The sequence below is a fragment of the Onychostoma macrolepis genome, chromosome 18 (assembly GCF_012432095.1).
Source record: "Onychostoma macrolepis isolate SWU-2019 chromosome 18, ASM1243209v1, whole genome shotgun sequence".
Taxonomy (NCBI): Eukaryota; Metazoa; Chordata; class Actinopteri; order Cypriniformes; family Cyprinidae; genus Onychostoma; species Onychostoma macrolepis.
The window spans coordinates 11,886,752-11,914,495 of record NC_081172.1 but is presented as its reverse complement, the minus strand read 5'-3'; the positions used below and the strand labels follow the sequence as shown (position 1 = coordinate 11,914,495).

The 27,744-nt window shown below is 36.8% G+C and overlaps 3 protein-coding genes across 6 annotated transcripts in view; 1 reads left to right on the top strand and 2 right to left on the bottom strand.

The window, feature by feature from the left end:
- The window catches only part of iqch (IQ motif containing H), a 29,995-nt gene extending 27,171 nt beyond the window's left edge, over positions 1-2,824 (bottom strand). For all 4 annotated transcript variants that reach the window (XM_058750702.1, XM_058750703.1, XM_058750705.1 and 1 more), the window contains exons 1-5: positions 2,583-2,824; positions 2,336-2,458; positions 2,046-2,149; positions 1,881-1,956; positions 1,680-1,799 (exon numbers count right to left, since the gene is read on the bottom strand). In XM_058750702.1, coding sequence (XP_058606685.1) covers positions 1,680-1,799; positions 1,881-1,956; positions 2,046-2,149; positions 2,336-2,458; positions 2,583-2,633 — 474 coding nt within the window. In that variant the 5' untranslated portion in view covers positions 2,634-2,824. The remainder of the gene's footprint in view (positions 1-1,679; positions 1,800-1,880; positions 1,957-2,045; positions 2,150-2,335; positions 2,459-2,582) is intronic.
- Positions 2,825-2,916: 92 nt separating this feature from the next.
- On the top strand, positions 2,917-6,310 carry aagab (alpha and gamma adaptin binding protein). The gene is made up of 10 exons (XM_058750708.1): positions 2,917-3,124; positions 3,838-4,028; positions 4,109-4,205; positions 4,299-4,388; positions 4,464-4,547; positions 4,650-4,729; positions 4,819-4,909; positions 5,083-5,187; positions 5,621-5,670; positions 5,759-6,310. The coding sequence occupies exons 1-10, from the start codon at positions 3,031-3,033 to the stop codon at positions 5,834-5,836; spliced, it is 960 nt and encodes a 319-aa protein (XP_058606691.1). The 5' UTR covers positions 2,917-3,030; the 3' UTR covers positions 5,837-6,310.
- Positions 6,212-23,121, bottom strand: smad3b (SMAD family member 3b). Its single transcript, XM_058750707.1, has 9 exons — positions 22,680-23,121; positions 15,982-16,175; positions 15,698-15,823; positions 14,187-14,261; positions 14,052-14,102; positions 10,789-11,001; positions 10,552-10,689; positions 10,256-10,400; positions 6,212-8,567 (listed from the first exon to the last, which is right to left on the bottom strand). The coding sequence occupies exons 1-9, from the start codon at positions 22,880-22,882 to the stop codon at positions 8,444-8,446; spliced, it is 1,269 nt and encodes a 422-aa protein (XP_058606690.1). The 5' UTR covers positions 22,883-23,121; the 3' UTR covers positions 6,212-8,443.
- Positions 23,122-27,744: the final 4,623 nt, after the last annotated feature.

Here is a 27,744-nt window from a genome sequence, read left to right as displayed (position 1 = left end):
GAAGCAATCAATCACATGCTGGCAATGCTTTCTGGATACTTTGAGCACGGCTCGGTTTATTTGTCTCGCACCTTCTCTCAAGCGAACAGCTGCTTGAAATCTTCTAGAATTAAATTCCATCAGAGCAATGCCTAAAATGCTCGTACCACCTCATTATCATATAATAGTTCATAAATCGAATGAAAGTCGTGCTCCACATTCCACAAAAAAAGGATGTACTGCAATAATTAGGACTTTCATGGAAGTCATATAGCGACTAATATAATTCACCATTAATTTTTACAATCATTTTGATAAAGACAAGCCCCAAAACTCACTCCCAAAGACAAAAAGCCCAATAAAAACATGTTATCTACAGAAAATTTATAGCCGATTAAAAGCAAGATGGCTAAATCACAAGCTAAACTTTTTTGGTGCAAAAAAAACGCAACGAGCAGGATGTGCATTAATCATAGCAAACAAAATAGCATCAAAGAACGAGGTCGGTCATTTCCTCAGTGCATATAAACATAATGGAGAGCACACTGCAAGTTTGTCAAGTTGTGGGCACATGCCAGACAGAGCCCTTCTGTACTCTCCTCATCCTGCTGTTCTCTGGCCTGTCTGTTGTCACACTACTGAGCTCCCTGACAAACCACAAGCACCGGCCAGGTGTTTGGAAAGGTTTGGAGGCTCGCAGCTGTTTAAGTGGTACGAGGGGACATTTAAAAGAAAAAAAACAGTGGGAGCTCCTTCAGAGACTCAGCGGAGAACTAGCCGACAGCACAGAGGTATTGACGCAGCAGGCAGAGCGCCAGCGAGTGCCAGTTGGGTAAGCCACGGCTGTCTTATTGGCATGCGGGAACAGGTACCAGTGCCTGTCCTGAGACAGCTGTAAAGCAGCAGCCCATACAACTGCAATCAGGCGGTGGCCGTCCTCCGAAGAATGCTGATGTGCCGCAATCTGCGTCTGTCTGCTTTCGGCAGCCAAGTCTCATACCTTCTTCTCAACAACATGACAGCCTCCTCACGACTGACAGGCAGAGGATGCAGGAGACAGAAGAAGAACCGCAGCGGAAAGCAGAAGGGGGGGAAACAGAGCACCAAAACAAATGGTGACCTTTAGAAAGATTAATTTGTTTACCAACAGACAGATTTAGCTGTCACTGCCAAACCAGGTGACCTTCAAATCCGCATCTCCTGTTTGAAAGCAAAGTGACTGGACTCATCTATTATTACACGCCAGTCACGTCATTTCTTTTCATGAGGTTCATGTGACAGACGCTGGCGTTAAGGCAACAGTCAGAGCTGGCCACCATATAATCAACACTATCAATAAGCCTTAATCATAAATACTGCTGGATTCTAATGCAGCCACACGTGTAAAATAAAAAAAAACAAGTACACTATAGTATTAGAGGGACAATTCACGCACACAAAAAATACAATTCCGTAATTATTTACTCACACTCATGTCGTTCCAAACCTGTGTGACTTTATTTCTTCTGTGGAACCTAACAGAAGATATTTTGAGAAATGTCTCATAGAATCGTTTGGTAACCAACATTCTTCAAAATATTTTCTTTGTGTTCTGCAGAGGAAATAAAGTCATACAAGTTTGGATGAAACAACATGAGGGTGAGTATATGATGACAAAATAATAACAGAAAGAAATAAAATAATATCTTTCAGCAACTCACACTGGCCCCAGTTCTCTTGTGCAGATGAGGAAGTTGAATCCCATAATTTTGTTGCACAATCTCCTTGTTCTTTGGGTGAAAAGGGTTATTTTGCAGACGCATGATAAATGCTGACTTGTGCTGTTGGGGAGATAGAGCCATAGATTACAGAATAAAGACCTTTCTTGTCTTAACAAAAGTTATAAGTGTAAAGATGGAAACCTTTTCCCCTGGTGATGGACCGGGAATCTGGCATCTCAGAGGACGTGCATTTGGTATTGTCTCATATGGTGGCTGCCTATAAAAATGTTATAAATATATGTTAAAGGTAATGTAATTTTACATAATCCAATTGACAGAGTTTTTTTTTTTTTTTTTTTTAAATACCATTTAACAAGTTTGGCGGGGACAGGCTTCTTTTCAGGCTCTTCAATACAGGGTAGAGTCAAAAACTGATTATTAATGGTTTTCAGATGATCTTCTGCATGCCTCTGTAATTCAACAAATATTTACAAGCATCATTCTTACATGCTCCACATTTCATATATTTCCACTGCATGAATCTTACAAGTCAGGGACTGCAAGACGAGACGACTTATTTAGATGATTAAGACGTAGTAAGATAATTAGTTATATATATACACAAGATAATTAGTTATATTAACTATATTATATACCCTTATTCCATGTTCTGTCCTGCTGATGGCTGCATCCAAAGCTTGAATGTCCAAAACTTCCCCATTCTCTTGCACAGTCAATCGAACAAGATTCTTTTTTAGTTGTCTTAAATCATCCTGCACCTAAGACACAATAAAGATAACAAGAAAATAGTTTTACAAACGTAATTATATCATATTCAATTATATAATGCAACTAGCATAGTTTCAAAGTAATTAAAACTTCAACAGTTGCTGAGCACATTACCTGTACTAAAATATGCCCAACTTCGTCCTTATTTTTAAGGACGTCGGCCATTTTTCTACTAAATAATTCAGGTCACATTTAAGCTTTTTTTCTAATTGTGCCTTCACGCTTCCTTCAAGTTTTCCAAACAAAGGTCTGGCTGTAACTATGGCAACACGACGCGTATGTCAGTATAGTCTCCACAGTTAGGCCAGTATTATTTGTTATTATTGCCATTTTGTTATTAATTAGGGTGTATCACTGACTGACTATAGCCTTCTATCGCTATTCACTGGAAAGCTGCTTTGCTTTAACTCTAATTAAACTTTAGATTTTCTAACACACACGCGCGCGCAGACACGGAAGTAAGTTGAGGTTAGAGGTGAAAGGTTTCCTGGAGGTGGTTGACAGCTGTTGCTAACGTGCTAACTTTCATTAGGAGCTGTTTTTAAGCGTCCAAAAGCTTAAAATGGCAGATGATCAAGGAGATGAAGTACCTACCCTGCCTTGTATCTTAGTCACAAGTTGTGATTCCAGCTTTAAAGAAGAGGAGCTCATTAGACGTGAGTAAAATGGGGAAATCTGTTCTACACTCGTTAGCCTTGATGCTATGCTAACGTTAGCTGTCAACAACAACAAAAAAACATTGCGCTGTCTCCTAATTACAGATCAAAATGTGTCGATCGCGATAACGGTTTCATTGTTAATTGCATAAAGAATACTGTGCGTTAATGTATTGTGTAACGATAGCATAAAAGCAATTTTTTTTTCTAGAGATTGCCCAACTGTCATCTTATAATTCTTCGTCTGGCTTTTTGCTGATTTCATATAACATGGAGTGTTTCGTAAACATTACAGTTTACACGTCTGTCTCTTATATAGGTTTTCTAATCACAACGATCTTAGATTATTGATAAAACAATAATCCAACTTTACAAAAAATGTGAATCACACTACTGACGCTGTTATTGATGCAGGGATACAGTATATAATAAGTGTAATAAGGCTATATATATATATATATAGCTTGATACATTTGGTACATCAATTTTTAATCTTTATGCCTAAGTTAGTGCTTTACTTTAGAACATTATAGGAATTGTTTTTGTAATTCTTTACATCTAGTGATTCTTTGTGTCCAGCAGGCGGCAGTGTTTAGCTTCATTTAATTTACACATTATGTCTTACTTTAGAGATTATTTTCACTGCTAGTGTTTTTTTTTAATGATATCAAACACACACTTGGCCAATAACAGTTTTAAATATTTTATTTCAGAGATCTTGGGCTCAGAATCACTACCTCAAGCTACCAAGATAGAGGAAAGAGTTTCTTGGTATCCATGGACAATCAACAACAAGTACTACACAGCAAATGTCAGCTTATGTGTTGTTTCTAGTCCATTCGACATGAATACAGAGGTTGCCCGGTCTATGCAAGCATTCATTGTTTACTTTGACAGCAAAACTGTGAGTTATCAGCATTATTATCATTTTACAAATTCACCATTCAGTGCATGTGCCTTGCTTCAACTCTTTTTGTATTTCAGAAAGACGGTCTTAACAGTGTCAACTCCTGGTTATCAGTAGTGGAGGATTTGGCTCCAGAAGTGCTGATCCTAGTGTGTGACCATGCGTGTGACAGTGGTGAGTGTGTGTTTGGTACTACATACTTATTCAGTGGTTTGGGTGCAACATATGCAGTTTTCTGCTAAGTTTGGTGTAAATATGCCGTTGCAGGTGTTAGCAAACAGGAGGCCCAGCAGTGGTGTCTGGCTCACGCATTTGAATTAGTAGAGCTCAACCCTCAAGATCTACCTGATGAAGATGGTGAGAGACAAAACAAAGTTTAGTCACAATTATGCACGTGAATCATTTTGTTTACAGTCTGTGTGTACCCCATAGATGACTTCCCAGAGTCCACTGGAGTAAAAAGAATCGTTCAGGCCCTCAATGCCAATGTGTGGTCCAGCGTCGAGATGAAAGATGGTGAGATTGTACTGCTCTAATGCGAAATACACAATGGCATCTACAACAAATCATATTTATATTCAATTAGCTTTCCCTTTAATTACCATTTATTGTTCTCAGAACACAGTCAGGGATTTGGGCTAATGAGCAGCCTGGTGGCCTCTCATCACAACAACCCACGACCCAGTCAAGAGACACTGGTTAGCCTTTCTAATTGTAACATTATTTACAGTATTTTAGAGTCTTAAGGTCATCTCGTTGTAACAGACTATTTTTTTCTCGTTATTAGTCCTCTCATTCCCCATCCAACAGTACAGATGAAGGCACTGAGAGCCAGAGAGCAGAGAATAACCAGAATAATGCAGTAGATACAGCAGTCGGTAAGTGCTTTTGTTAAGGCCAATATATTTATATTCATTTTGGAGGTAAATTAATGAAATGATAAAATCGGATATTAGCATTTGAAGTACAAATGGAGTAAGCCATTGTTTGAATACTTACTTGAAAGTACTTGTGTGCAGTGTTTAATGAAATATTTGCTAATCTGTCACAGATCCCATGATTGACATTGACATACAAGAGTTGGCCAATCTTACTGCTGGAGATGCAGATGTGGAGAATTTTGAGCGACTCTTTACAAAATTAAAAGAGATGAAAGGTACACACACACACACACATAAATATATATATCTATATACACATGTTTGGGGTCAGTAGTTTTATAATGTCTTAGTAAGAGGTTTATTGTGTTCACCAAGAATACAGTAAAAACAGGAATATTATGAAATATTTTTACAGTATAACCTCATAGCCTTTAACTGTTCTATATTTTAATATATTTTAGAATGTAATTCATTCCTGTGATGACAAAGCTGAATTTGGTGCTCAAGAAACATTTGTTATTATCACTGTTAAAAGTTGTGCTAACTTGTGTGTAAACTGATATTTTTTATTTTCAGGATCTTTATTGTGATAATTGAATGAAATATAAAATATAAAATATATTTTTTAAATAATTTACTGAAACTCAAAAGTGAAGACCTGTTTTTACAAATAAGATTCATTATATTCTTAAAACACTTTATTTGTAGACAAGGCCTCTTCGTTGCCACATGAACAGAGGAAAGTACATGCAGAAAAGGTAATATACCTTTAATATTATCTCAATACTGTTGCTAATATTTTTCAAATCTAAATGTTGCGTTAACAATTGAATTGCCCTCAATCAGGTTGCTAAAGCATTCTGGATGGCTATTGGTGGAGACCAAGATGAGATTGACGGCTTGTCATCAGGAGAGGAGAGTTAAGGCCCCAGCTTCCACTGTTGATACTCAGCCCACCCTTTGAACCCCCAGTCATCCCAAATATGCCCAGCCCAGTCCTGTCCCGCCCGAGAAACATGGAAGAATGTAGGCAAAAAACAGCAATGGAGATTGTCATGATACCGCTGTTACTATAATGTCAGTGTCCAGCACCTCAATCAGGCAGTACTGAGTGATTATGGGCTTTTGGCTTCAAACATTGTAATCGCAGAGCCATGGGACGGGTTGCAGGGAGCAAGATTGTTTCTTGCCTGTTCTTTGGTGGTGTCAGTGCAAGTCTGCAGCCACATACAAGGATGAAGCCTATGGTTCTGTCAAAAGAGTTGTAAATCAAATGACGAATGAGCTGACAAAAGTGGATTGTTTTTAAACTTTTATTTTTCCGATGCAAGTCACAATTACGGACTATGCTTGTGCATGTCATTAGCTCTTCATCAATTAAAGTAATGATCTGTCGAATCAGTTTTGATGTTCTTTTGTTTTGTTTGGAAATACATTTATCAAATACATTTGACATGATGAAATCATTCTTTACATACTGTAAGAAAAAGTCTGAAGCGATGCTCTTAAAACATTTTATTATTAAAACTTACATAACAAAAGTCAATATGACAGTGAATGCAAGAGAAGTAAACATGAGTGTACATTACAGAAAAGCAAAAAGGAAATTCAGGGCAAACAAGAACTAAGCACCAGTTTCAGAATATGAAAGAAATTACTGATACTATAAAGACAAAGAATGTTGTATTTGCTTCCAAATCAAGAGTGCAAGAAAATAAACAGGATATAAGCAATATTCTAGCAAAAAGGACAAATCTAAATGTCAACAGTCCAGTGTTGTGCTTTGGCCCTGTTGAGTCACAGATGAAGAGCCGGCAAGATTAATAGCAAAAAAACATAGCTTGGGGGAATCAAACACAAGCATCAGTTGTTCAATGAAACATCAATTCAATTTTAAAAATCAAACAGAGATTGTCAGGATTTTCATGAGCAGTGATTCAGAGCTTATTCCTTGAGACCAGACATCTTCCAATAAAATGAGAAACATGCTGTTGGACTGCTGATGTATGCTGTTAGAAGCCAGACCATGCATTGTTGAACGTCAGTACTAACAAATCAAGGGATTTGAATAACCCGATGAGCAAAGGGTCCACGTAAATATCTAGCCATTTACATTATTCTCTTGTGAAATAAATTTTTCATGAAAATACAAGCATTCCAAGAGCTGCCAGCAGTACTTGCCCTCCATTTTTCTGTGAAAAATAAAAACTCAAAATAGTGGCAATTTTTTGACCCACTCAGAAATCACCGACAGTAAAGTAGCGTAGTATGTAGATATGAAATGCTGTTAGTTGTTACACAAGTTTTGAGCTCAAAAATCAGTTGAATGGATTGACAGTCCTGAGTTTCAGACATCCCTTTGATGCACCAATCATACACAGAACAGAATCAACGCAAGAACAATGAAATCAAGTGATTGCTGAAAAGAAAAAAAGTGATGACTAATGGTGAGGTCACATTAATGGTTCTGTGAATTTTCACCGGCAAAATCCAGTCATTTCGATAGGAGTCTGTGCAATCACGCGAAAGACTGATGCTAAATATATCACAACATTGTTGACAACAGACTGTAAAAATCTGAAATTTTGCTAATGTGACCATTTTTTGTTTTATATCTGTAACATAACAAGGATCTTAATTACAATACCCTATGGCAGCAAGAAAAATATACTTTCGCAATCTCCATTCAGTTTATAATGCAAAAATACTTCATACAAAATGTATTTGCTGAGCATAATTCAAACAGTAACCATCAAGTTCAAGAAATAAAATGGCACTATTAGCTACTAGCATTTGTCACTGACAAATTTCCAATGCTGTTTTCTTGTCATCACTGGGTGCTTTTCAAAACAAGTGCTTTTCATAATCAAGGCTAAGTACCTCTGTTCTAACTCTTCTAACACTCAGTTCCTGTATACAAACCTGGTCAACCGTGCATATGAGACCAAAGGCAATCACATTGTATATTGACCTGTCCAGCGCAGTGCAATTTACTTACACACATACAGCTTCCCAAAGCATTAGCTTCAGGCTAACATACTGTAAAAGTTCACACAAGACCCCTTCACTGAAGGTGGTGGAAACAATGCACTCTTTGAGGCCCCCTATGAGGATGTTTATGATTTTAAGCAATCATATTCCGAGCCCATGATACTAATACCTTCAGATCAAATTAAATGCGCGATACACTTCTTGATCAAAACAAGAACGGACAAAATCATGATTTCATTATCACATTTAAATTCACAATGAGGAAAATGCCTCATTTTAAACTCAGTAAGATCATCTGAGGAAACATCATCCACGCTCCTTGAGTGTCACTGTTCAAAGTGCTTCAACTGTACGTGTCTATTTTTGCCCACAGCAAAATATTAGGATCTGTAAATGATAAAGTGACACTCTGAGGAGTCCAGCAGGTGTTTGTCTCCCCCGTCCTTGGTTTCGCTCTGTTTGTTTGCGTGGCATTCAGCAGCAAGAATAGAGGATGTCATTAGAAGGGTATGGTTACATGAAACGGGCTGAGGGTTTGTCTTATGACACACTGGAGCAGCGGAGGTTTGGAGAGCCCATCTGAGTGAGCACCTTGTCCAGCCACTGCAAGGGGCCGTTGAGATGCAGCTCTATCCAGCAGGGGGTGCTGGTCACTGTCTGCCGCCTGCAAGAAGGAGAATCTGGGTCACTAATGTGCTTCCATGCCTGCCGAGCATTTTTAACAAACTACAGACCAGCCAGGAATATCCGTTTTACATAATCAAGGGCAACCAAGCTTTTTGTGTGCTAATGTCACAGAAATAAAGTGATTAAATGCCATTTGTGCCTTTGTTTTTAATACTCAGCATTTATGAGTACAGAGCACTTTTGAAAGCGATGCAGTTATGAAGCACAGATTTAGAAAGCAGGTTGTACCTTTGCATAAGCAATAAGTTGAAATATTAATGGTACAATTAAGTCAAATATTATTACAATTTAAAATAACTGTTTTCTATTGTAATATATTTGAAAATGTAATTCATTCCTGTGAAGGAAAAGTTGAATATTCTCGTTTTTATTCCATTCCTAAGTGTCACATGATCCTTCAGAAATCATTCTAATATGCTGATTTGACTTTTTTATGGCTAATTGTTTCGGGCCAGTGGTAAACTGTTCATTCTTGGCTAAAGGAAAACACAATGACTTTTTATTAAATAATAACTTTCCAGGACAACAACAACGATTTTCCAGGACATTTTACATTTTCTCTCATTTTCCATGTGCTTTCCAGCTCTGGAAAATTAGTCATCTATTTTCCAGGTTTTCCAGGACGCGTGTAGAGTATATATAATTATTATACAACAGAATAAAAGTATTAAGAAGAAAGAAAAAAAATCTTACTGATCCCAAACTTTTGAACAGTAGTGTATGTGCTACAGTACCTGTGATGAGTGAATTATTATAGGATATAATATATCCTATAATAATAGGAATATATGCAATTTCTTGCAGAATAAAAGTATTTATTTATTTCTAAAAGAAAAAAGAAAAAAATCTTACTGATCCCAAATTTTTGAACAGTAGTGTATATGCTGCCTGTGATGAGTGAATTATTATGAATAAATAAGCTTTCCATTGATGTATGGTTTGTTAGGATCGGACAATATTTGGCCGAGATACAACTATTTGAAAATCTGGAATCTGAGGGTGCAAAAAAAATCTAAATATTGAGAAAATCGCCTTTAAAGTTGTCCAAATGAAGTTCTTAGCAATGCATATTACTAATCAAAAATTAAGTTTTGATATATTTACAGTAGGAAATTTACAAAATATCTTCATGGAACATGACCTGTACTTAATATCCTAATGATTTTTGGCATAAAAGAAAAATCTATAATTTTGACCCATACAATGTATTTTTGGCTATTGCTACAAATATACCCCAGCGACTTAAGACTGGTTTTGTGGTCCAGGGATACACATGTAATTTCTTGCAGAATAAAAGTATTCATTTCTTTCAAAAAGAAAAAAAAAAATCTTATAACTTATGAACAGTAGTGTATGTGCTACCTGTGATGAGTGAATTATTATAGGATAGAATACAAATACCATAATATGAATATATACATAATTTCTTGCAGAATAAAAGTATTAATTTCTTTCAAAAAGAAAAAAAAATCTTATAACTTATGAACAGTAGTGTATGTGCTACCTGTGATGAGTGAATTATTATAGGATAGAATACAAATACCATAATATGAATATATACATAATTTCTTGCAGAATAAAAGTATTAATTTCTTTCAAAAAGAAAAAAACTGATCCTTTTGAATGGTAATGTATGTGCTTTCTCTGACGAGTGTCTTGGCTTACCTGTATTCCGCCCCCCAGCCTTTGACAAAACTCATGCGAATGGTGCACATACGGGTCAGCTGGTAAACAGCCTCAAATCCCTGATTCACTGATTGGGCCAACAAAGCTGCAAACTCCTGATTATTGAAGATCTTCAGATTACAGCCTGAGGCAAACACAAATATATATATGTATGCTTGAGTGCTTCTATGAAACAGAATGAGGAAGTCGGACACTATAACATGCTTGAGTGACTCAAAGGATGTACATACACAGCTGCACATTCATCCAATCAGTACACAGACGGGCTGACTCACCTGGAGGAATCTTGCATACTGTGGCGGGGTGCCAGCCATACCGCTGGTTACAGTTCGGACTCTGGACGAAAATAGCACTGTCGCTCAGACACTCAGCAAACACCTCACCGCCGATGTAATACAAACGCACACCTCGGCCTGAGGAAAGGTTATGAGGTTAAACAGATAAAGTTTATTTCAGAACCTCTGATTCCAATATATTCCAGTACATTTTTTATAAATGTGAGCTGAATGTACCAATGTGTCTGCGCGTCAGCTCCACGGCTGCATTGCGGTTGACGTTGGACAGCAGGCCCAGGCAGAAGCGCTCTGCATTAGAGGGGTCCGTAAAGCCATCTACGGTCAGAGACGGTTGCGAGGCGTGGAAAGTCTCGCCCACACGCTGATTCAGCTCGTAGTAGGAAATCGAGCACCAAAATGCGGATTCACAATATGTTACCGGCTGCAGATCTAACACACACACACATAAATGAGCATGAGAAAGGATCAGAGTTACAAAACAAGTGCAGAACAAAGATAACGTGTGAAAGAACAGGAAAAGCTCTGGACTTTGGATTCTGGTGTAAAATCAGTGTCACATTGTGACAGAATGTGGCCCTTTGAAAACAGCAGGCTGTCCATGTGAAATTGGTTATTTGTTATTTTTACTGCAGGGCCTCCTGGTGTCTCTGCAGAGATAGAACAGCCCAGCGACAGGATATTATTATTATTACATTACCCTGGGCTGACTGAGAGGACAGAAACAAAGGACCCTTTTATATAAGGTTTCCTCTTATTCAGCTAAGAGGCAAAGCCTGGGACTGGGGCTCACTAACCACACACATGGTTTATTGTGACACGAGAGAGAACAAACTCAAACCCCGATTCAGCGATGGGTTGACTAATGGCTTACTAAATATATCTATATTATTTTTTAGATTGAATATTTATTGTTAAATAATCATTTTTCAAAATGAGTGTTATTTAGCCTATTTAGTCAATTAAATAATTAGATATTAATCTTATTTATATAGAATTTACATATTTGCATTTATAGTATACATATATATTTTTATACTAATGCTCAAAAAAATTGGGGTCAGTAATATAAAAAAAAAAAAAAAATTATATATTTTTTTTTATTCAGCAAGGTTGCATTACATTAATACAACGTGTCAGTAAACACATTTACAATATAGCAAAATATTTCTAAAATGATTATTTCACATAAATGCTGTTTTTTTCTATCCATCAAATAATCCTGAAAATGTATCACTGCTTCCACAAACTATTAAGCAGAATCATGTGACACTGAAGCCTGGAGTGATGAAAATACAGCTTTTCTAACACAGGTATAAATTAAATTTTAAAATACATTAAAACAGTTCTTTGAAATTGTAATAATATTCCAAAATATTTGTGAGCATAAAAACTAAAAATCTTACCAACCCCAAATGGTAACAACTAGCTGATTTTTAAATGATAACAATTATATCTCTGTGCGTATATGGCTAAATGATTGAAACAACTAAAGCCCGAGACACACTGCATAATTTTCGGCTGATTTTCCCAGATGAAAGATTGGCATCATGAAACAATCACGGTGATTTCAGTGATCGTGGCTCCTAATCTGTCCTCTACACGTCAATAACTGTCTGGTTCAGCTCAACTACCAAATCTGACCTCAGAAGACTACAGAGGGTAGTCCGGACTGCTGAGCGAAGCATTGGTACACCCCTCCCCACTCTCCAAGAACTGTACTTATCCAGAGTGAGCAAAAGGGCTGGCAAAATCACTCTGGACCCCTCACATCCAGCACACTCCCTCTTTGAACTGTTGCCGTCTGGTCGACGCTACAGAGCTCTGAGCACCAGAACGACCAGGCACAGGAACAGTTTCTTCCCTCAGGCAATCCATCTCATGAACACCTGACAATAATTGTGGAACACACACTATTTATACACTTATACACTTATTTATCTAACACACATACTTAGTCTACATTTCAATTTGCACATAATATACCTGTACATACAACTGTCTATTTGTATATTGTTATTCCTTATTTACTTGTTCTATTTTTTAATTCTTCTTTTTATTATCCGTGTTTTTTGTTCCGTCACTGTCATTCTGTTGCACTGTGGAAGCTTCTGTCACGAAAACAAATTCCTCGTATGTGTAAACATACCTGGCAATAAAAGCTCATTCTGATTCTGATTCTAATCGGTGGTCCCATGTCGTACAGTGAGAAAGGTTTAAAGATGGCTGTTGTCACGGTCTTGCGACCAAAGATAGCCTACGATAGTTTTCTGACAGTGTCAGAAATTCAGCATGATCATCGCACAGTGTGTTTGCTGCTACGAGCCATGTTTACTGACCAGCCAATAAAAATGCGACATGAAATTAACGCAACATGGTGCTAAAATATAAAACTGCTTACCTCAAGCTCTTACCGCTTTTTTTCAGCACACATAAAAACTACAACTGCTGAAGTGTGATTCATCATGCTCCTTTTGTTTACCACTAGAGCATGCTGATAATGTCTTATTCTTCTATAGAAAAGTGCATCTTAGTTTACGAGTCAATAGGCGTCATCATCGTACAGACTGCTTAATTGTCATACCCAAGTTTATTAGATCCATGTCGCACAGTGTGATCTGCAATAATCTTATAGGATTGCTAAAATCATGCAGTGTGTAGAAGGCTTAATGGGTAGTAATAATGATAATGTAAAAAAAAAAAAAAAAAAAAAATTTGTCCCATTTAATGAGGATAGTACAGGATGCTGGTGGCATTACTCATGTGTTTGACTGGCAGTGACTCGTCCTAGTGTTTTCTCGTGGGCTCAGTGAAGCAGAATTCCGTTCTCATTAAATCACTTCACACAGGACCAGGCAGGCAGACCAACGTTATGGAGATAATATGTCAGAGATAATCCAGCCAGATTAAAATCACAGTGGGGTGGAGTACTAACAGAAATCAGACTGACTCTGCATGGTTCACATCACAACAAACACTTTTAGTGATGACTATTTTCATGAAAGAAGCTACAGCCACACATGAAAGCCGAGAGGTGCAGACAGGAAAGCTTAAGTTTTTGCAAAAGGTGGCAACTTCGAAACATTTTAAATATCGGATAACTTCTACAAGATTTTTTATAAGATTTTTTGTTAAACTATTTTACACTTGTTAGAATAATAGTAAAGAATGAGTCGATGCATAAAAACGTTTGGTAATATAAACCCTTTAGACCAGGGGTCAGCAAACTTGTTCCTGGAGGGCCGGTGTCCAGCAGAGTTTAGCTCCAACCCTAATCAAACACACCTGAACCAGCTAATCAAGGTCTTGCTTGGTATACTTGAAACTTCAAGGCAGGTGTGTTGAGGCAAGTTGGAGCTAAACTCTGCAGGACACTGGCCCTCCAGGACTGAGTGTGCTGACCCCTGTCTTAGACAATCTGGGATCTTTATCAATACATAATATTTGGCTGTGTACCATTATGAATAAGTGTCTGTTCTTACCTAGGTTGCTGTTGGCAGGAGAGACGGGGTTGGGTGAAAGGTTTGGGGAGCCTAAAAAGTAGAATTAGATAAGTATAAACAAATTTAATTAGGTATCTAATAACAACAACTTGTTTGTAATCTCAGGGCTCTTACCTGTGTCCATACTGTGGTTCATTTGGTGGTCGCTGGTTTCCCCATCCTCACTCAGGTAGCCTGGAGGAGGGGTCTCTGAAACATAAACCAGTCATTTATTATGAAGAACCACACAAGATAGAATATTTTCTCCCTGTAAAACACATATTTAAAGATTTTTAGAGTTATTTGGTGTTATTTGGCATTTATTTATATAGTAGCCTGAAGTGTCAGCTGATACAGAGGTACCAGAGACTGACACAACTGACACAAGAGAGTGACACGTGTAGAACAAACTAGGGGTGGGCGATATGACCAAAATCTTATTTTGAGGTATGAGAATTTAAAAAAATAAGAAAGAAGCAAATTACAAATAACAAGACAAATACAATAGAACAAGGATAAATTAAAAAAGATAAAGTTGTTCAGTTAGAGTAGTTATATTTAAAGTAGTAAGAAATACTACAGAAACTGAATGATCAACTGTAAAATTAAAACACCGCACAGTCTACACTGATATAGAATATAGATATAGAAGTGATTCAGTCAAGAGCAGGGAGTGACTTTCTCTTTGTCTTTTGTTTTTTTGATTAACATAAACGACACCGACAGCAGCAGGTTTATTATGCTGCTGTCACTTTAAGACCAAATGAATGGATCCAATATACTGATACACATCCAGTTTTCACTCAACTGTATACATTCACTTATGACATAACCGACTGTAAATATTCGACACATTTTGCATTTTGACATAATTGTGTGTATCTGACCATTCAAGCACAATAAGAAGTGAAAGCGAGATATATTCGTGAGCTCATGCTGCTCTGAGGTGGATTTCTGTGCACATACTTTAGATGTGTGTCAATTTTTCACAGCTTACTGCACTTAATAACTATATTTTACTTCAAATATGTATTGCTTTTTATTTTTTCATTCATGCATATTTACTTATCACGCTAATGTGTCAATAACTAAGTAGTGCTGTGCTATGCTGATGTATTTACATACCACAAAATAAACAGTATAGCAAGATCTCTAACGATTGACACTTTATATCGTCATAACCTAGATCCAACCCTACTAGTCACAGAATTTAGAAAACTTTCTTTATATTATGTTCTTGGATTTCTGAAGCAATTTACTCAAATGCCACACTGTAAATGTGTTGTATAGTGAAAAGGTCAACATGAAAAGAAGAATTCTTTTACTCAAGTCATGTGAAACACTTTTAACACCAACAGTCTTAAGCCTCAATATGATGTTACCGGTCATGAGATCAGCACTTTGATCTCTTCTTGTCTTATACGCTTTATCAACTTTGTTAAGATGCCAGACTAAACACTCTGATTTTGACAAAACAGCTTAAACGAACTGAGACACGACAAAATAAACTCAAGCAGATGTGTGTCTGTGAACTAGCGTGTGAGTGTGTGTTAGAATGAGTAATGCCTGTTGTGTAGTCCTGAGGGCATGTCTGGGTGAAAGTTAATGTGTGATTTTCAGAGAGAAAACAGAAAACATGTTTTCACCCGGTATATAGTTGCTCGGAGGCTCAATGCCCGCTGGGAATATGGTGTTCTCAGGGATGAAATCATCCAGTGGAGGGAAGTCTGTGGGGATGTCAGCATGCCGAGGAACCAGGACTGGAGGCAAAACTGAACACACACACACAGGGAAAAAAAAACTTATTTTATCCCCCCCAAAAATCTATCAAATTAGTTTCATATACAAAACTGATTATGGAAGCAAATCCACTGAATAACTGAATAGCAAGTCTTTGAATAACTAGAGGTAAAACACCTGTCGGGCTTACCTGGTGTCTCTACACGCTGGTAGTGGTAAGGGTTCACACACACCTCGTCCTTCTTCATATGGAAGGCAAACTCGCACAAGTCTACAGCACGCAGCTCGTGGTGGGACTGCAGATCAGGCCAGCGCCACAGCCGGCAGTAGATCACATGGGGAAGGCCTTTTCTGTGAGATACTTGCAGACGGCCATCCAGAGACCTGCACAAACCGTTCAAGGAGACAATGAAACAACCGGTCCCATAAAAGTTACCAATTAACGCAAGAACTATTCTACCTTCTTTATAATAAAGCTATTGATTAAAAAAAAAAAAAAAAAACGGAAAATGAATGATTTTCATGATAATCAGTTCAGTCTGTTCTACTTCTGCTGATGCTGAAAGAACAAGTCATGACTATTAAAGTCCAATTAAAAAATTAATGACTATTATGAGCTGGTCCTAATTATTAATAATAAGTACCTTCTCATTATTACTATTAGTCAAAAAGACTCATATTATTGGTTTGAATCAGTTTAATGAGTCATTTGCAAGCAGTTCTTCAGTGAACCCAAAGTCATAATTTAGAAACGTCCAATTCAGAACAAAAGCTAGTAAGCATTACTTTTTACTTAGGGCTCCTGAGATCTAAATCAGTGTAATTATTGATTTTACATACTATAAAGTGTATTTAAAAGAACATATTCTAGAGATACTTATATTGAATATATGTGTTTCCTAAGTGTTACTAAAGTAGTAAATGAATCATTAATAGTATTTTTTAGTAAAACAAAATCTGAAACAATTCATTGGTTTTCTATCAACAAAAGTTATAATAGTATATTAAACTGCTGCAGAATAAGTTTAACTGCTGTTTCTAAAAAAATTATGTACCCTATTGCACTAATGTACAATGTTATTAAAGTGAAAGCCCAATAAATCTTGCCCTGCCAGTCTTTTAATAGGCTTGCACTGGGTCAACCATTCATTTTTCGCAGAAATTGGGATATTGAAATGGTGCAAGATCCTCATTTAGTGGAAAGTGAATAAGGCCTTATTTTCATATGGGGAGAGGTCACTGGCAGTGAGCAGAGAAAGCCACGGAAAAAAACATGAATCATCCTCATGGTATTGTCGTCTATGCATCATGACAGCCATTGCTAATGAATTTCAACGCATTAATGCATTTTCACCCTACATTGGGATTATCCTAATTCTTTAAAAATGCTCAGACTCAGGGGACTGACACAAGATGAACAGAGAAAGTAAGTGAGTGAATTTAGAGGAAATACCAGGCTTGAGTTCAGGAGGGGAAAGACGGCGAGGCAGAGCAGACAGCAGACTGAGACGAGCGCCTGCACACTTTTCCAGTCTAATGTTTACCTATTCATTCAGCTATGCACCAGCAGTATGAATGCCAGCATTCTGCACTAGAAATATCCACTAGGAACAGATGACATCTGTATTCACCAGACAGAACAAAAAAATAAATAAAAAATCATGTGCTGCCTATATCATCTTTTATGTAATATGTTTGGAAAATCAGCTGAAATGGGTTTTATAATAGTGGATGCCTATTTCTAAAGAACAAGTTGAGTGAATTTAGGTGATGTCAATTTATCATAATGAAATGTAATGACATATATTATTTCTTCTGTATATCTCATAAGACTCAATAATATTCAAACACCATAAAATTAATTCTGAACATTTATTTAGCCGAAAATCTATAAAATTGCAGAAATATTGTGTGACTAATTGGTCTGTCACTCAAAATATTTCCAATTTTAATGCTAAAAGAAGCCTTTAAAGGGATATTTGGCTCAAAATTGAAAATTATGTCTTTATTTACTCTTATGTCGTTCCAAAAAATAAATGATGTATTTTTCCCATGGAACACAAAAGAAGAACTTGAAGAATCTTCATGCAGCACTTTTCCATACAATAATAGTTCATAGTGAACACATCTGTCAAACTTTAGGAATTACAACAAACACTAACAAAAAAAAGCATCACAAAAGTGCTCCATATGACTTACGCGCTACATTTCAAGCCTTCCAAAGCCATACATTAGTTTCATGTGAAATTCAAATCACTGCAAATCTTGCCCTCCACTGCAGCCTAAAATACAGCTTCTTTCATTGCACTGAATCAACCTGGATGTCAATGACATCATTAAATTACTAGATTTGAGTACTACAGATTTTAAATAATTAAAAGTAAAATCTCAGGACATTTGGACCCTGGCAGTCACTATGAAGTCTATAAGCTGTTTGATGATTCTATAAAAATTCTCAAAATAAAATAAAATAAAGTTTTGGGTGAACCATTTCTTAAATTCGCTCTTTCAACATCTACACCATAATCACATTTTAATAATTAAGTTAGCAAACTGCACATGCGTTCAATCCACCATCAGACAAGACACAAAAAGCTGTTGACCAGACCTTCTGTGAGTTTGCAACCTGACAAAGTCAAGACAGACTATCCCATTGTCTGACTCAGTCCACGGAGACAAAGCAAAATCCTGGAGTCTCCCACAGTCAGAGCTCAGCTGAAAACAGGCACACGATTTCAATTCCTTCTGTTCAAGTCAAACTGACCCCCAGACTGACCTGAAAGTCACACACAGCAGAACTCATTCTCCCTTCTGTCAAAGCCAAGAGCCGTCTTTCTATCCCACCCCTCCTATACAAACACTGCTTCTCTAAAATCAACAAAACAAATAGACTAAAAAAAAATCAAATAAAAAGGGTGCCGGAGAGAGCTGAGGAGGGAAGACGTGTGCGTGTGGCTCACCAATAACCTCAACTTTCCTCTTTAAGCAGCAGTGTTTGTTGTCTACTCTCCCACACAATCCGCATCTGTGGAGTCACACTAAATCCATTAGTCATCATCATGGCCCCTAAAAGGCCCCCGACCTCAATTCTAATCAGTTTTGCCACTGAATCTTTTATGCCATTGACTAATCCATTTAGGGAAATTGTTCCATAATTGTCACTGTGCTAAATTATTATTATAAGAAAGATCAGAAATTACACTAATAATTTCACACTCAGATGATAGCCCTTTATTAAAAGATATTTTCAGCAGTAAGCATGTCTCACTTTGGTTAGAGGCTTTCAGAATATCTGTGCTCTGTTTGAATAAGTGAGTGGAGCAGGAAGTAGCATAACCTCAGAAACTCCGAGCCTGTGAGCAGGTGATGATTTCCTGCTCTTGTTCTGTTGCACACATGTGCAGTCGTCCCCTGGCCACCCAGATAGCCACTAATGCAGAGATGATTTCATCCAGAAGAACAGAGAACAAATCAGTGTACTGTAGGTTGCATCAGGACCTCACAGAGTGTATGACACAGTTGAGTAGTATATTCAAACCAGCCTAACGCCAACCTTTTACTCTCAACCACAATCCAGGGAACAACCCACACCCTCCTCCAGACCTTGCACTGCATTCTTGATCTTTGAATAACCATGCCACATAGTGTGTTGAATAAACACACTCTCAGCTGTGTTTAAAGTACTGAGAAAGTCTTTCTGAGTGCAAGTGTGTGAACAACGTTTTGTGGGGATTGGCTTACTATATACAGATTTAGTCATAAAAAGGGTTGCTTGACAGAACAGTGAAGACGAGAGATGCAGCAAAGCAGCATAAACATTAATTTCCTGTGTGAAAGCTTCTTTAAAAGGGGCAGGATGTATGTGGTCAAACTGTAGAACGCCACAATTCAACAACACAATATGTTTGGCACAGTATGATCCTGTCACACTTTTTATTAAACTAGCTCAGGATACTGACTTGTCAGTTGTGTAATGCACATACTGCACAAATAACAATTAGCAGAGATTCAAGACCTACTCATTTTCAGGTTTTCACCTTGTTAGCCGTCTCAACCATTCTCAAGAGGTCTCTCTCAATTCGAAAACATCTTTATTTTGCCATTGTCTAATTTCAAATATTTTGGCTAATATTTTTTAAAGAAATGATTCATCAAAAAAAAATTTAAATTTGCCTGAAAATGTACTCATCCTCAGGCCATCAAAGATGTAGATGGGTTACAGAATTGGAGAAATTTAGCACTACAATCACTTTGTGATTGCAGTGAATGGGTGCCGTCAGAATGGGAGCCTAACCAGCTGATAAAAACATGAAAGTCAATCAACTGAGCTGCATGTTTGCAATAAATAAATCCATCATTAAGACCTCAAACTGTTGCTTCCAGCTAAATTAGAGTCCTCTATTCATAATATTGCTCTATCCAGTGATGAAGTCATCTCATCTGAATCAGGAGAGAAATGTTTACAAGTGAAACAGTCCAAAACAGCGAGGAAACATCATTATGGATTATGGACTAGCATTTTAGCCAGTAGCGGCGATGGTTTAAAGTTTAAAAGCCTTAATGATGCAATTTTTTCTTACAAACACAGAGCTGGTCACTTCACAAGATGTTAACTGATGGACTGGAATCATGTGGATCACTTGAGGATTATTGTGATGTTTTTATCAACTGTTTGAACTCTCATTCTCACTGCAGAGGATCCATTGATAAGCAAGTGATGTGATGCCGAAATGTCCAGTAGCTCCTCACTGCAGAACAAAGATCCAGCGGGCGGGGTTGGATCCACATCTAGAGGGTGGAGATGGGTAGCTTTAGGGGTAGGGATGGTTGGGTTTAGGATCAGGGTGTGGAGACGGGTAGGTTTAGTTATATGTAGGGTGGGAGGAGTTGGATCTGGATCCAATCATGCCCCCTGGATCTTGTGTTCTGCAGTGAGGACCATCTCGAAACATCTCCAAATCTGATGAAGAAACAAACTCATCTACATCTTTGATGGCCTGAGGGTGAGTACATCTTTAGCAAATTTTCATTTTTGGGTGACCTATTCCTTTAACTTTAGGCTAAAAAAGCCAAATGGAGAACAAGCAAACAAGAAGGGATCCCAATGGAATACTAGTGGAAAACAAGCACAGTGAAACGATTATGCAATTTCAGCTGACCTGCCATAATCTCTGATCTATAAATATGGAAAACAGCTGGAAGACGAGATAAGATACAAACTGATACAGATTTTTCGCAGACTAAATTCTCCACTCATAACTACACAGATGGTAAGGTATGCACTTACGTGCTCAAGTATGTAACCCCATGCTCAAATGCCGCTTGCTGATATCACAGCTATTTATTAACACTATGTTAGTCACCAGGGGATTCCCACTGAGAGTGACCTGATTCTCGCCCATTTATCTATTTGAACAGACCTGCACGGACAGGAAGCATTCTTAACATGACTTTTTGACATCATTAGTAATGCTGGGCAAGTAATCAAAAATTATTTTCTATTATTATTTTGGCTTTCAACTATTATTGTGCTGCATTCCATGTTTAGGAAACTCAATATAATTCCTTGATTTTATTTTGCCATTAATAAATCTATACAATTAACTAAAAAATTACATGTACTCTGCATATAATACTTGACGTTATAAAGTAAAAATATGCATATATCTCTGTATACAAAGCTACAAAGGCTTTGCGTTTTCATCTGTAGGGCTACTAATTCTCCAAATCCTTTTACCCATGACAAAATGTCCTGAGTACAATTGGATATAACTACCACAGTGGTTATGATATAACAAGCTTTACCCTCCTCCATCACCACCATCTAGGGCACAAGTGCTCCCATTCACAGACAAATTTAATAACACTACTAAAATACACAAAACAACATGTAATTTATCCAATATCTGTAAAATTACATTTTACAAAGCTATCACATTCACTAATTGCAATGATTTGTTTAGATAGGCTATAGTCTTTAACCTAACTACTGACCATTCACTAAATGGTGTTACTCTAACATTCCCGATAATTCATGACATACTAATAAGGTCTGATCCGTAAACTGTAAATGAATGCGCAATCCAGCTATCAAAACTAATATTTGTCAAAACAGCCCCAGTCTGCCCCAGATATCACAGACTGTTATATAACAGCTTAGCTTGGCACACAGTGGTGTTTGGCATTTTATTCACGTATACGAGCCTGAACATTTCACTTTATCGCAGCCGTTTAAACTGTCTGTCTGTTATGAATATAGATGGGTGACATTTATGGTCATCTATATAAGCTTTCAAAACCAACTCAACAGTTAAAAGTAACGAGTATTTTACACCATACCAGCAGTAGACGTAGTCCAGCTAACTTAGCTGACAACTGCTTGTATGAATGCTAGCAAACCGAGACTGTTTAACATGAAAACTTGACATTATAACAATAACAAAACATTTTTTTTTTATTCTCTAGATACTAATCTAGACCTGACACTGAAAGCAACAATGCAAAGCAATAATGACTTTAGCAAGCTAGTCAACTTACGCGCGCACTTAAGTGTAACTGTCAAAAACATTTAGATGGCTTACTGACTAATGAAACACCTTAAACAGCTGACAGAGTACTCGACAACACATTAACAATTTAACCAGCGCTAGAAAAGCTGGTTAAAATGAGAATATCTGCTGGCTTTCGCTAGTTAACGTTAGCAGCGTTAGCTTCACAGTTCTTGGTTGTATATGGATGCGTTTCAAAAAACTAATGAGCTGTCTACCCAGACACCTTGTTTGTGAACCGAATTTGCTTTCAGAACGCGCATATAATCCCCAAAATGCCATCTAGGTATAAAGTTAGGCAGCTCATTATGTTTTGAGACACAGCCTACAGTATATGTACCTCGGTATAGTGATGCATTTTGTGTTGATATTCTGGGTGGTGATGGCCTTCTCCAACTCCTCTAGCTGTCCTGTCTTCTTCAACTTCTTCACCAGACTCTTCACTGCCTTTTCACACCATTTCTCCTCCTGTCCGTTCTGCTCGCCCTTCTTCCAACCCAACAGTCTCTTCACAATCGGAGGCGTGAAAGGTAATATAGACATCTTTAGTAAATCAGCAACAGCTCCAAATATATTCCTTATCAGTGAACTACAAAGTCCTATGCTTTTGAAGACGTAGCGTCGATGGACCTGTGAAATGGCCAGATCAAAACCAATAGAAAGTTTATGCCCATAGAGTCAGACTGGCGGATGCTGTTCGGCCCCTCAGGTCTATGGAAAGTGAACCGCAAACAGATGAACTCCAGCGAGACGCAGCGCTGTCTGGACCCGCCCCACCTCCTCCTCCTTCTCCTCCTCATACTCCCTACTCCTACTCTTTAGTTTAGACTTCATATCCATTCATTCATTCATTCATTCATTAGGCAAAAATAAGATATAGGCATAATACGTTTTAGTGTCAGTTTAAAAAATAATTATCAACACACATATGTATTTAACATGCTTACTTATTTAGAAAAATTAGATGATACATTTTTGTGTCTGTTTTAAAATAGTTTTATATTGTTATATATTATATTACTACTGTCAGTTTTAACATAATATTATATTTGCACATTGTATAATTTAATGTTTTAAAGATTTAGAGATTTTGGAAATAAAAACATTCACATCCGATGAGTTCATTCATTCATTCATTCATTCATTCATTCATTCATTCTTTCGGCAAAATAAGATAGCCTACTGTTTAGTGTAAGTTTCAAAACTAATTAAAAAAATATATATTACAACACATCCTATATGTGCTTAACACATTTATTTATTTAGAGAAATAAGACAATATACATTTTTGTGTCAGTTATAATAGTATTATACTATTATATATTACTACTGTCAGTTTTAACATAATATTATGATTATTTGCGCATTGTATAACTTAATCTTTTAAAGATTTAGAGATTTTGGCAATAAAAACATTTGTACAGAAAACCGATATGCTATATGTGCTTAACTTATTTATTTATTTTATTCATTTGTTTGTTTGTTTATTTGGAAAATATGATACATTTAAGTGTGAGTTGATTTTTAATATATATTTTATCATAGTAGTACTGTCAGTTTTAACATAATAATACATATAATTATTGCATATTATATAATTATCTTGTAAAGAAAAAAAGTTTAGTGTGTTATGAAAAATTATTCTTTAAACATGCCTAACACCAAATAATGATTTTCTAGCGTGGATTTTGATACTCTTCATTGCATGTTGATTTTATTTAATTTCAGTTTGTTTATTTTGTTTTGTTAAAATCATGCATTTACTTTTATTTAAGCATGCCTCAGATTTGATGCATAAACCCGCTTTTTTAAGTTGTAGCACAAATCAAACTGAGGGGATGCTGAAAAGATAGCAGAGTGTTTTGAGATACACAGCATTATTTGGACCTGAAGCCCTGGCTGAAATAGTGTACAATGGTTCTAGACTCCAGACGGGGGTGGGAGGGGCAGGGGCTGAGACAGCACCAGTCCTGTGTGTACTTGCATAAATATTCAGGCCTGTTGAGGCTTGCCCTCTGCAAGCACATACTGGGAATGTTCCGAATCAGTTCATGTTCATTCAGGGAGTACAAGGGCTCTGGGTCCATAGAAATCCATCTCTGTCAGACACTCTCCTCTATGATACATTAATTGAGACTTCCTACATTTAGTTGACTCAGTTGCCCAAAACGGATAACAAATATATTACACATTTTTATCACAGTAACTACTTAAATAACACCTGTTCCAATAAACCAAGTCTCTGTAACAGAGTGTCCCATAATTATTTCAACATTAAACCAAATATTAAGCAAAGACCTGAAAACACTGCCTTATCACCCAGTAAAACAAAAATAGTTCTGACTCATTTCTAAAGTCACGTCCTATGAACGTGACGTGCAACCTGACATAGTAAAGAGAATTGGCTGGTTGGCTGCCCTAGCATGTGAAGTGTCTACACATTCCCTTTTTTTACAACCCACATTGTAAGGTCCTAAAATAGAGGACCCCTGTCAGGCTAACCCTTTGATCCCCCAATAAAAGCGATTTAATTTCACCTTCAATGCATCCTGTGGAAATTGTTAAGGTGACTGGGGTGTGGGTATTTTGATCTGTTTGTGGGCTGTTATTCATATGTTCTGAATACCACCCCCTCCCCCTGAACAGATTTGTGCTTATGATATAAATAACTCTAACCCAGAGGCCCATACTGATAGTCCCCTTTTCCTTTTATCTATTTTTATCTTACCATCAATGAACACCATGTAATAATTTCATGCTGGGCTCTGGCACGGTTTCATACCTCTTCAAGCAGGCCTAAAGAGCAACTCTGAAGTCAAATTATTCACAAGTAGCCACAAAACATAAACATTGTGATTGTTAATAAGACATTAATGTGAATAAATCATTATTGACCTTACTGTGTAATGTTATATCCAATTTTACATAATGCCTAAAATCCTAAAATGACCATGGAAAATTAAAGGAACTTCATTATAGCTCAAATAACACACAAGTTTTAATTAATAATGTAAGTTTTATAAAATTGTATACTTAACATTTCTGCTTATAATTCTCAAAAATTGGCCTCATTTGCTTCCATTGTAGGTGCCTCACTGTAACCTAAATTTTTGCCTTTTTTAAAGAAAACAGGACAAGTCAAAATAATTTTTTGTGGTATTTAACATTACGCCACAAATGCTGTCAAATGAGTATCAAACACAGAATCATGTTTGAACAGTTCACCCAAAACTAATGGTTTAAGATTATCTTAATGGTAGATGAAATATTATTACAATTTAAAATAACTCTTTTCTAATTTTATTTATTTTAAATGTGTCACATGATCCTTCAGAAATCATTCTAATATGCTGACTTGGTGCTCAAGAAACATTTCTTATTATCATCAAAGTTTAAAACATATTTTTATGGAAACCATGATGCACAAAACTGATCTTGGTAACACCAAATTCATGTGTTTTTGGGAAGGGTGAGGAGGCAGCGCGTGCTACCATGTGCCGTCTGCTTCGGCCCGCACAAGCCCAGCACCTGTTTCCACCCCAGGGACTTCACCGGGACAGCTGGTACGGAGCGTGGACAGAGTGTCAGTGTGTGTGTGTGTGTGTGTGTGTGTGTGTGTGTGTGTGAGTTGGGGGCAGATGGGCCGAGGCCGAGCATGATGGGAAAGCAGCAGAGTCTCATGTCCACGGCCAGAGTGAAAGATAGCTGTGGACAAAAGGCAGAGTGGATGGCCGAATGAGTAATGACCGCAGACAATCCGATGGATAACAATGGTATTGTGCCGGACTCCACACTGGGTACATGGGAAACAGTCCGGATTTGAGGGGGAGTGGGAGGATCAGCTGGACTTTACACAATGGTGTGAATAGGAGGGGGCAAAGGATTATGGGGCTTTTGTGTAACCACAATAAAACATAATAACACTGATGGAAACCTAAAAGTGATTGTGTGCTTTACTGCGAACGTTTAGATTAGAGGTTTTCTTGTGATTGCCATGTATTTATCTCAGAAACAATTAGTAGCCAATATCCTGTTTAAAATATACCAAAGAAATGTGAAACATATTTTGTGTTTTTTTGTAGTATATACAGGTTTTAATTTCACAAATCCAAGATTGTAAACAGCGTTGCCATCTCAAACTTTTATCCACAGACCATATGCATCAGTCGGACCTAATGAAATCTGGGGCAGCATCACAACCCCCTGTCCCATATCAATCTCCCCTGACCTCATAATAAACCCTCCAGACACACTCCTGCATTATACACACTCCCCTCCCCATTGTCTGTAGTCCCAAATATATTTAATTCTTTCCTCAAAGATAATGACTAAACTTTCTGCTGGCTGACTTAACGGTAACCTGATTTTAATCAATTTACTACTTATTTTATTTGTAATGAATTTTTTTTTTTTCACGACCTCACTCACTATTGTAGGCATAAGAGAAATTACAGACTTTTAAAATAAAACAAATGATCACTTTATAGTGGTGTTTTTCTTACTGTGATTAATTAAAAGCACTTTGCAAAAAAAAAAATTAAAAATACATAACATACAAAGAAATTAAGAGCTGGAAACTGTAAGGACTATAACTTCATTATGTAAAGCATTTGTATCTTGAGGAATAACATCCTGTTGCAAGGCGAAGCTGATGAAGAGCTATACCTTTAAAAATAGCAATATATCTCCACCTAGTGGTCAATTAAAATATTGCAATATTTAATTGTTTTTTCAGTTTTTCAACGTTTCAACATTTTGCTTGAATTGTTTATAAATTGATATTGTTGTTTTTAATATAATGATTTAATTTACTGACAATAATGTCGGTAAATTACTGCCAAAAGAATGGAGCCAGCAAGTTATTTATAAATTTTTGGAAAGAAATTAATATTTTTATTCAGCAAGGTTGCATTAAATTGACAAAAAGTGACAGAGACATTTATAACATTACAAATTATTTCTGTTTTAAATAAATGCTGTTCCTTTCAACTTTTCCACAAAAAATATATTAATATTATATTAAACTGTTTTCAACATAGCAAATAATGTTGCTTGAGCAGCACCAAATCAACATATTAGAATGATTCTAAAAGGATCATGTGACACTAAAGGCTAAATTAAACGGCTACTGAAAACAGCTTTCCATCACAGGAATAAATGACATTGTTTTAAAATATGAAAAGTTCATTTTAATTTGCAATTATATTTTACTATATTACTGTTTTACTGTATTTTTTGATCAAATAAATGCAGCCTTGATGGGCACAAGAGACTTTTTTAGAACATTTTTTTAAAAATCCCAAATCTTCCTGACTACTTTTGAACGGTATAAAAGTAAATCTGAAACATAACAATAAACTGTGTCTAATCAAACTTTAAGGTTATAAACAAATGATAATTATGAG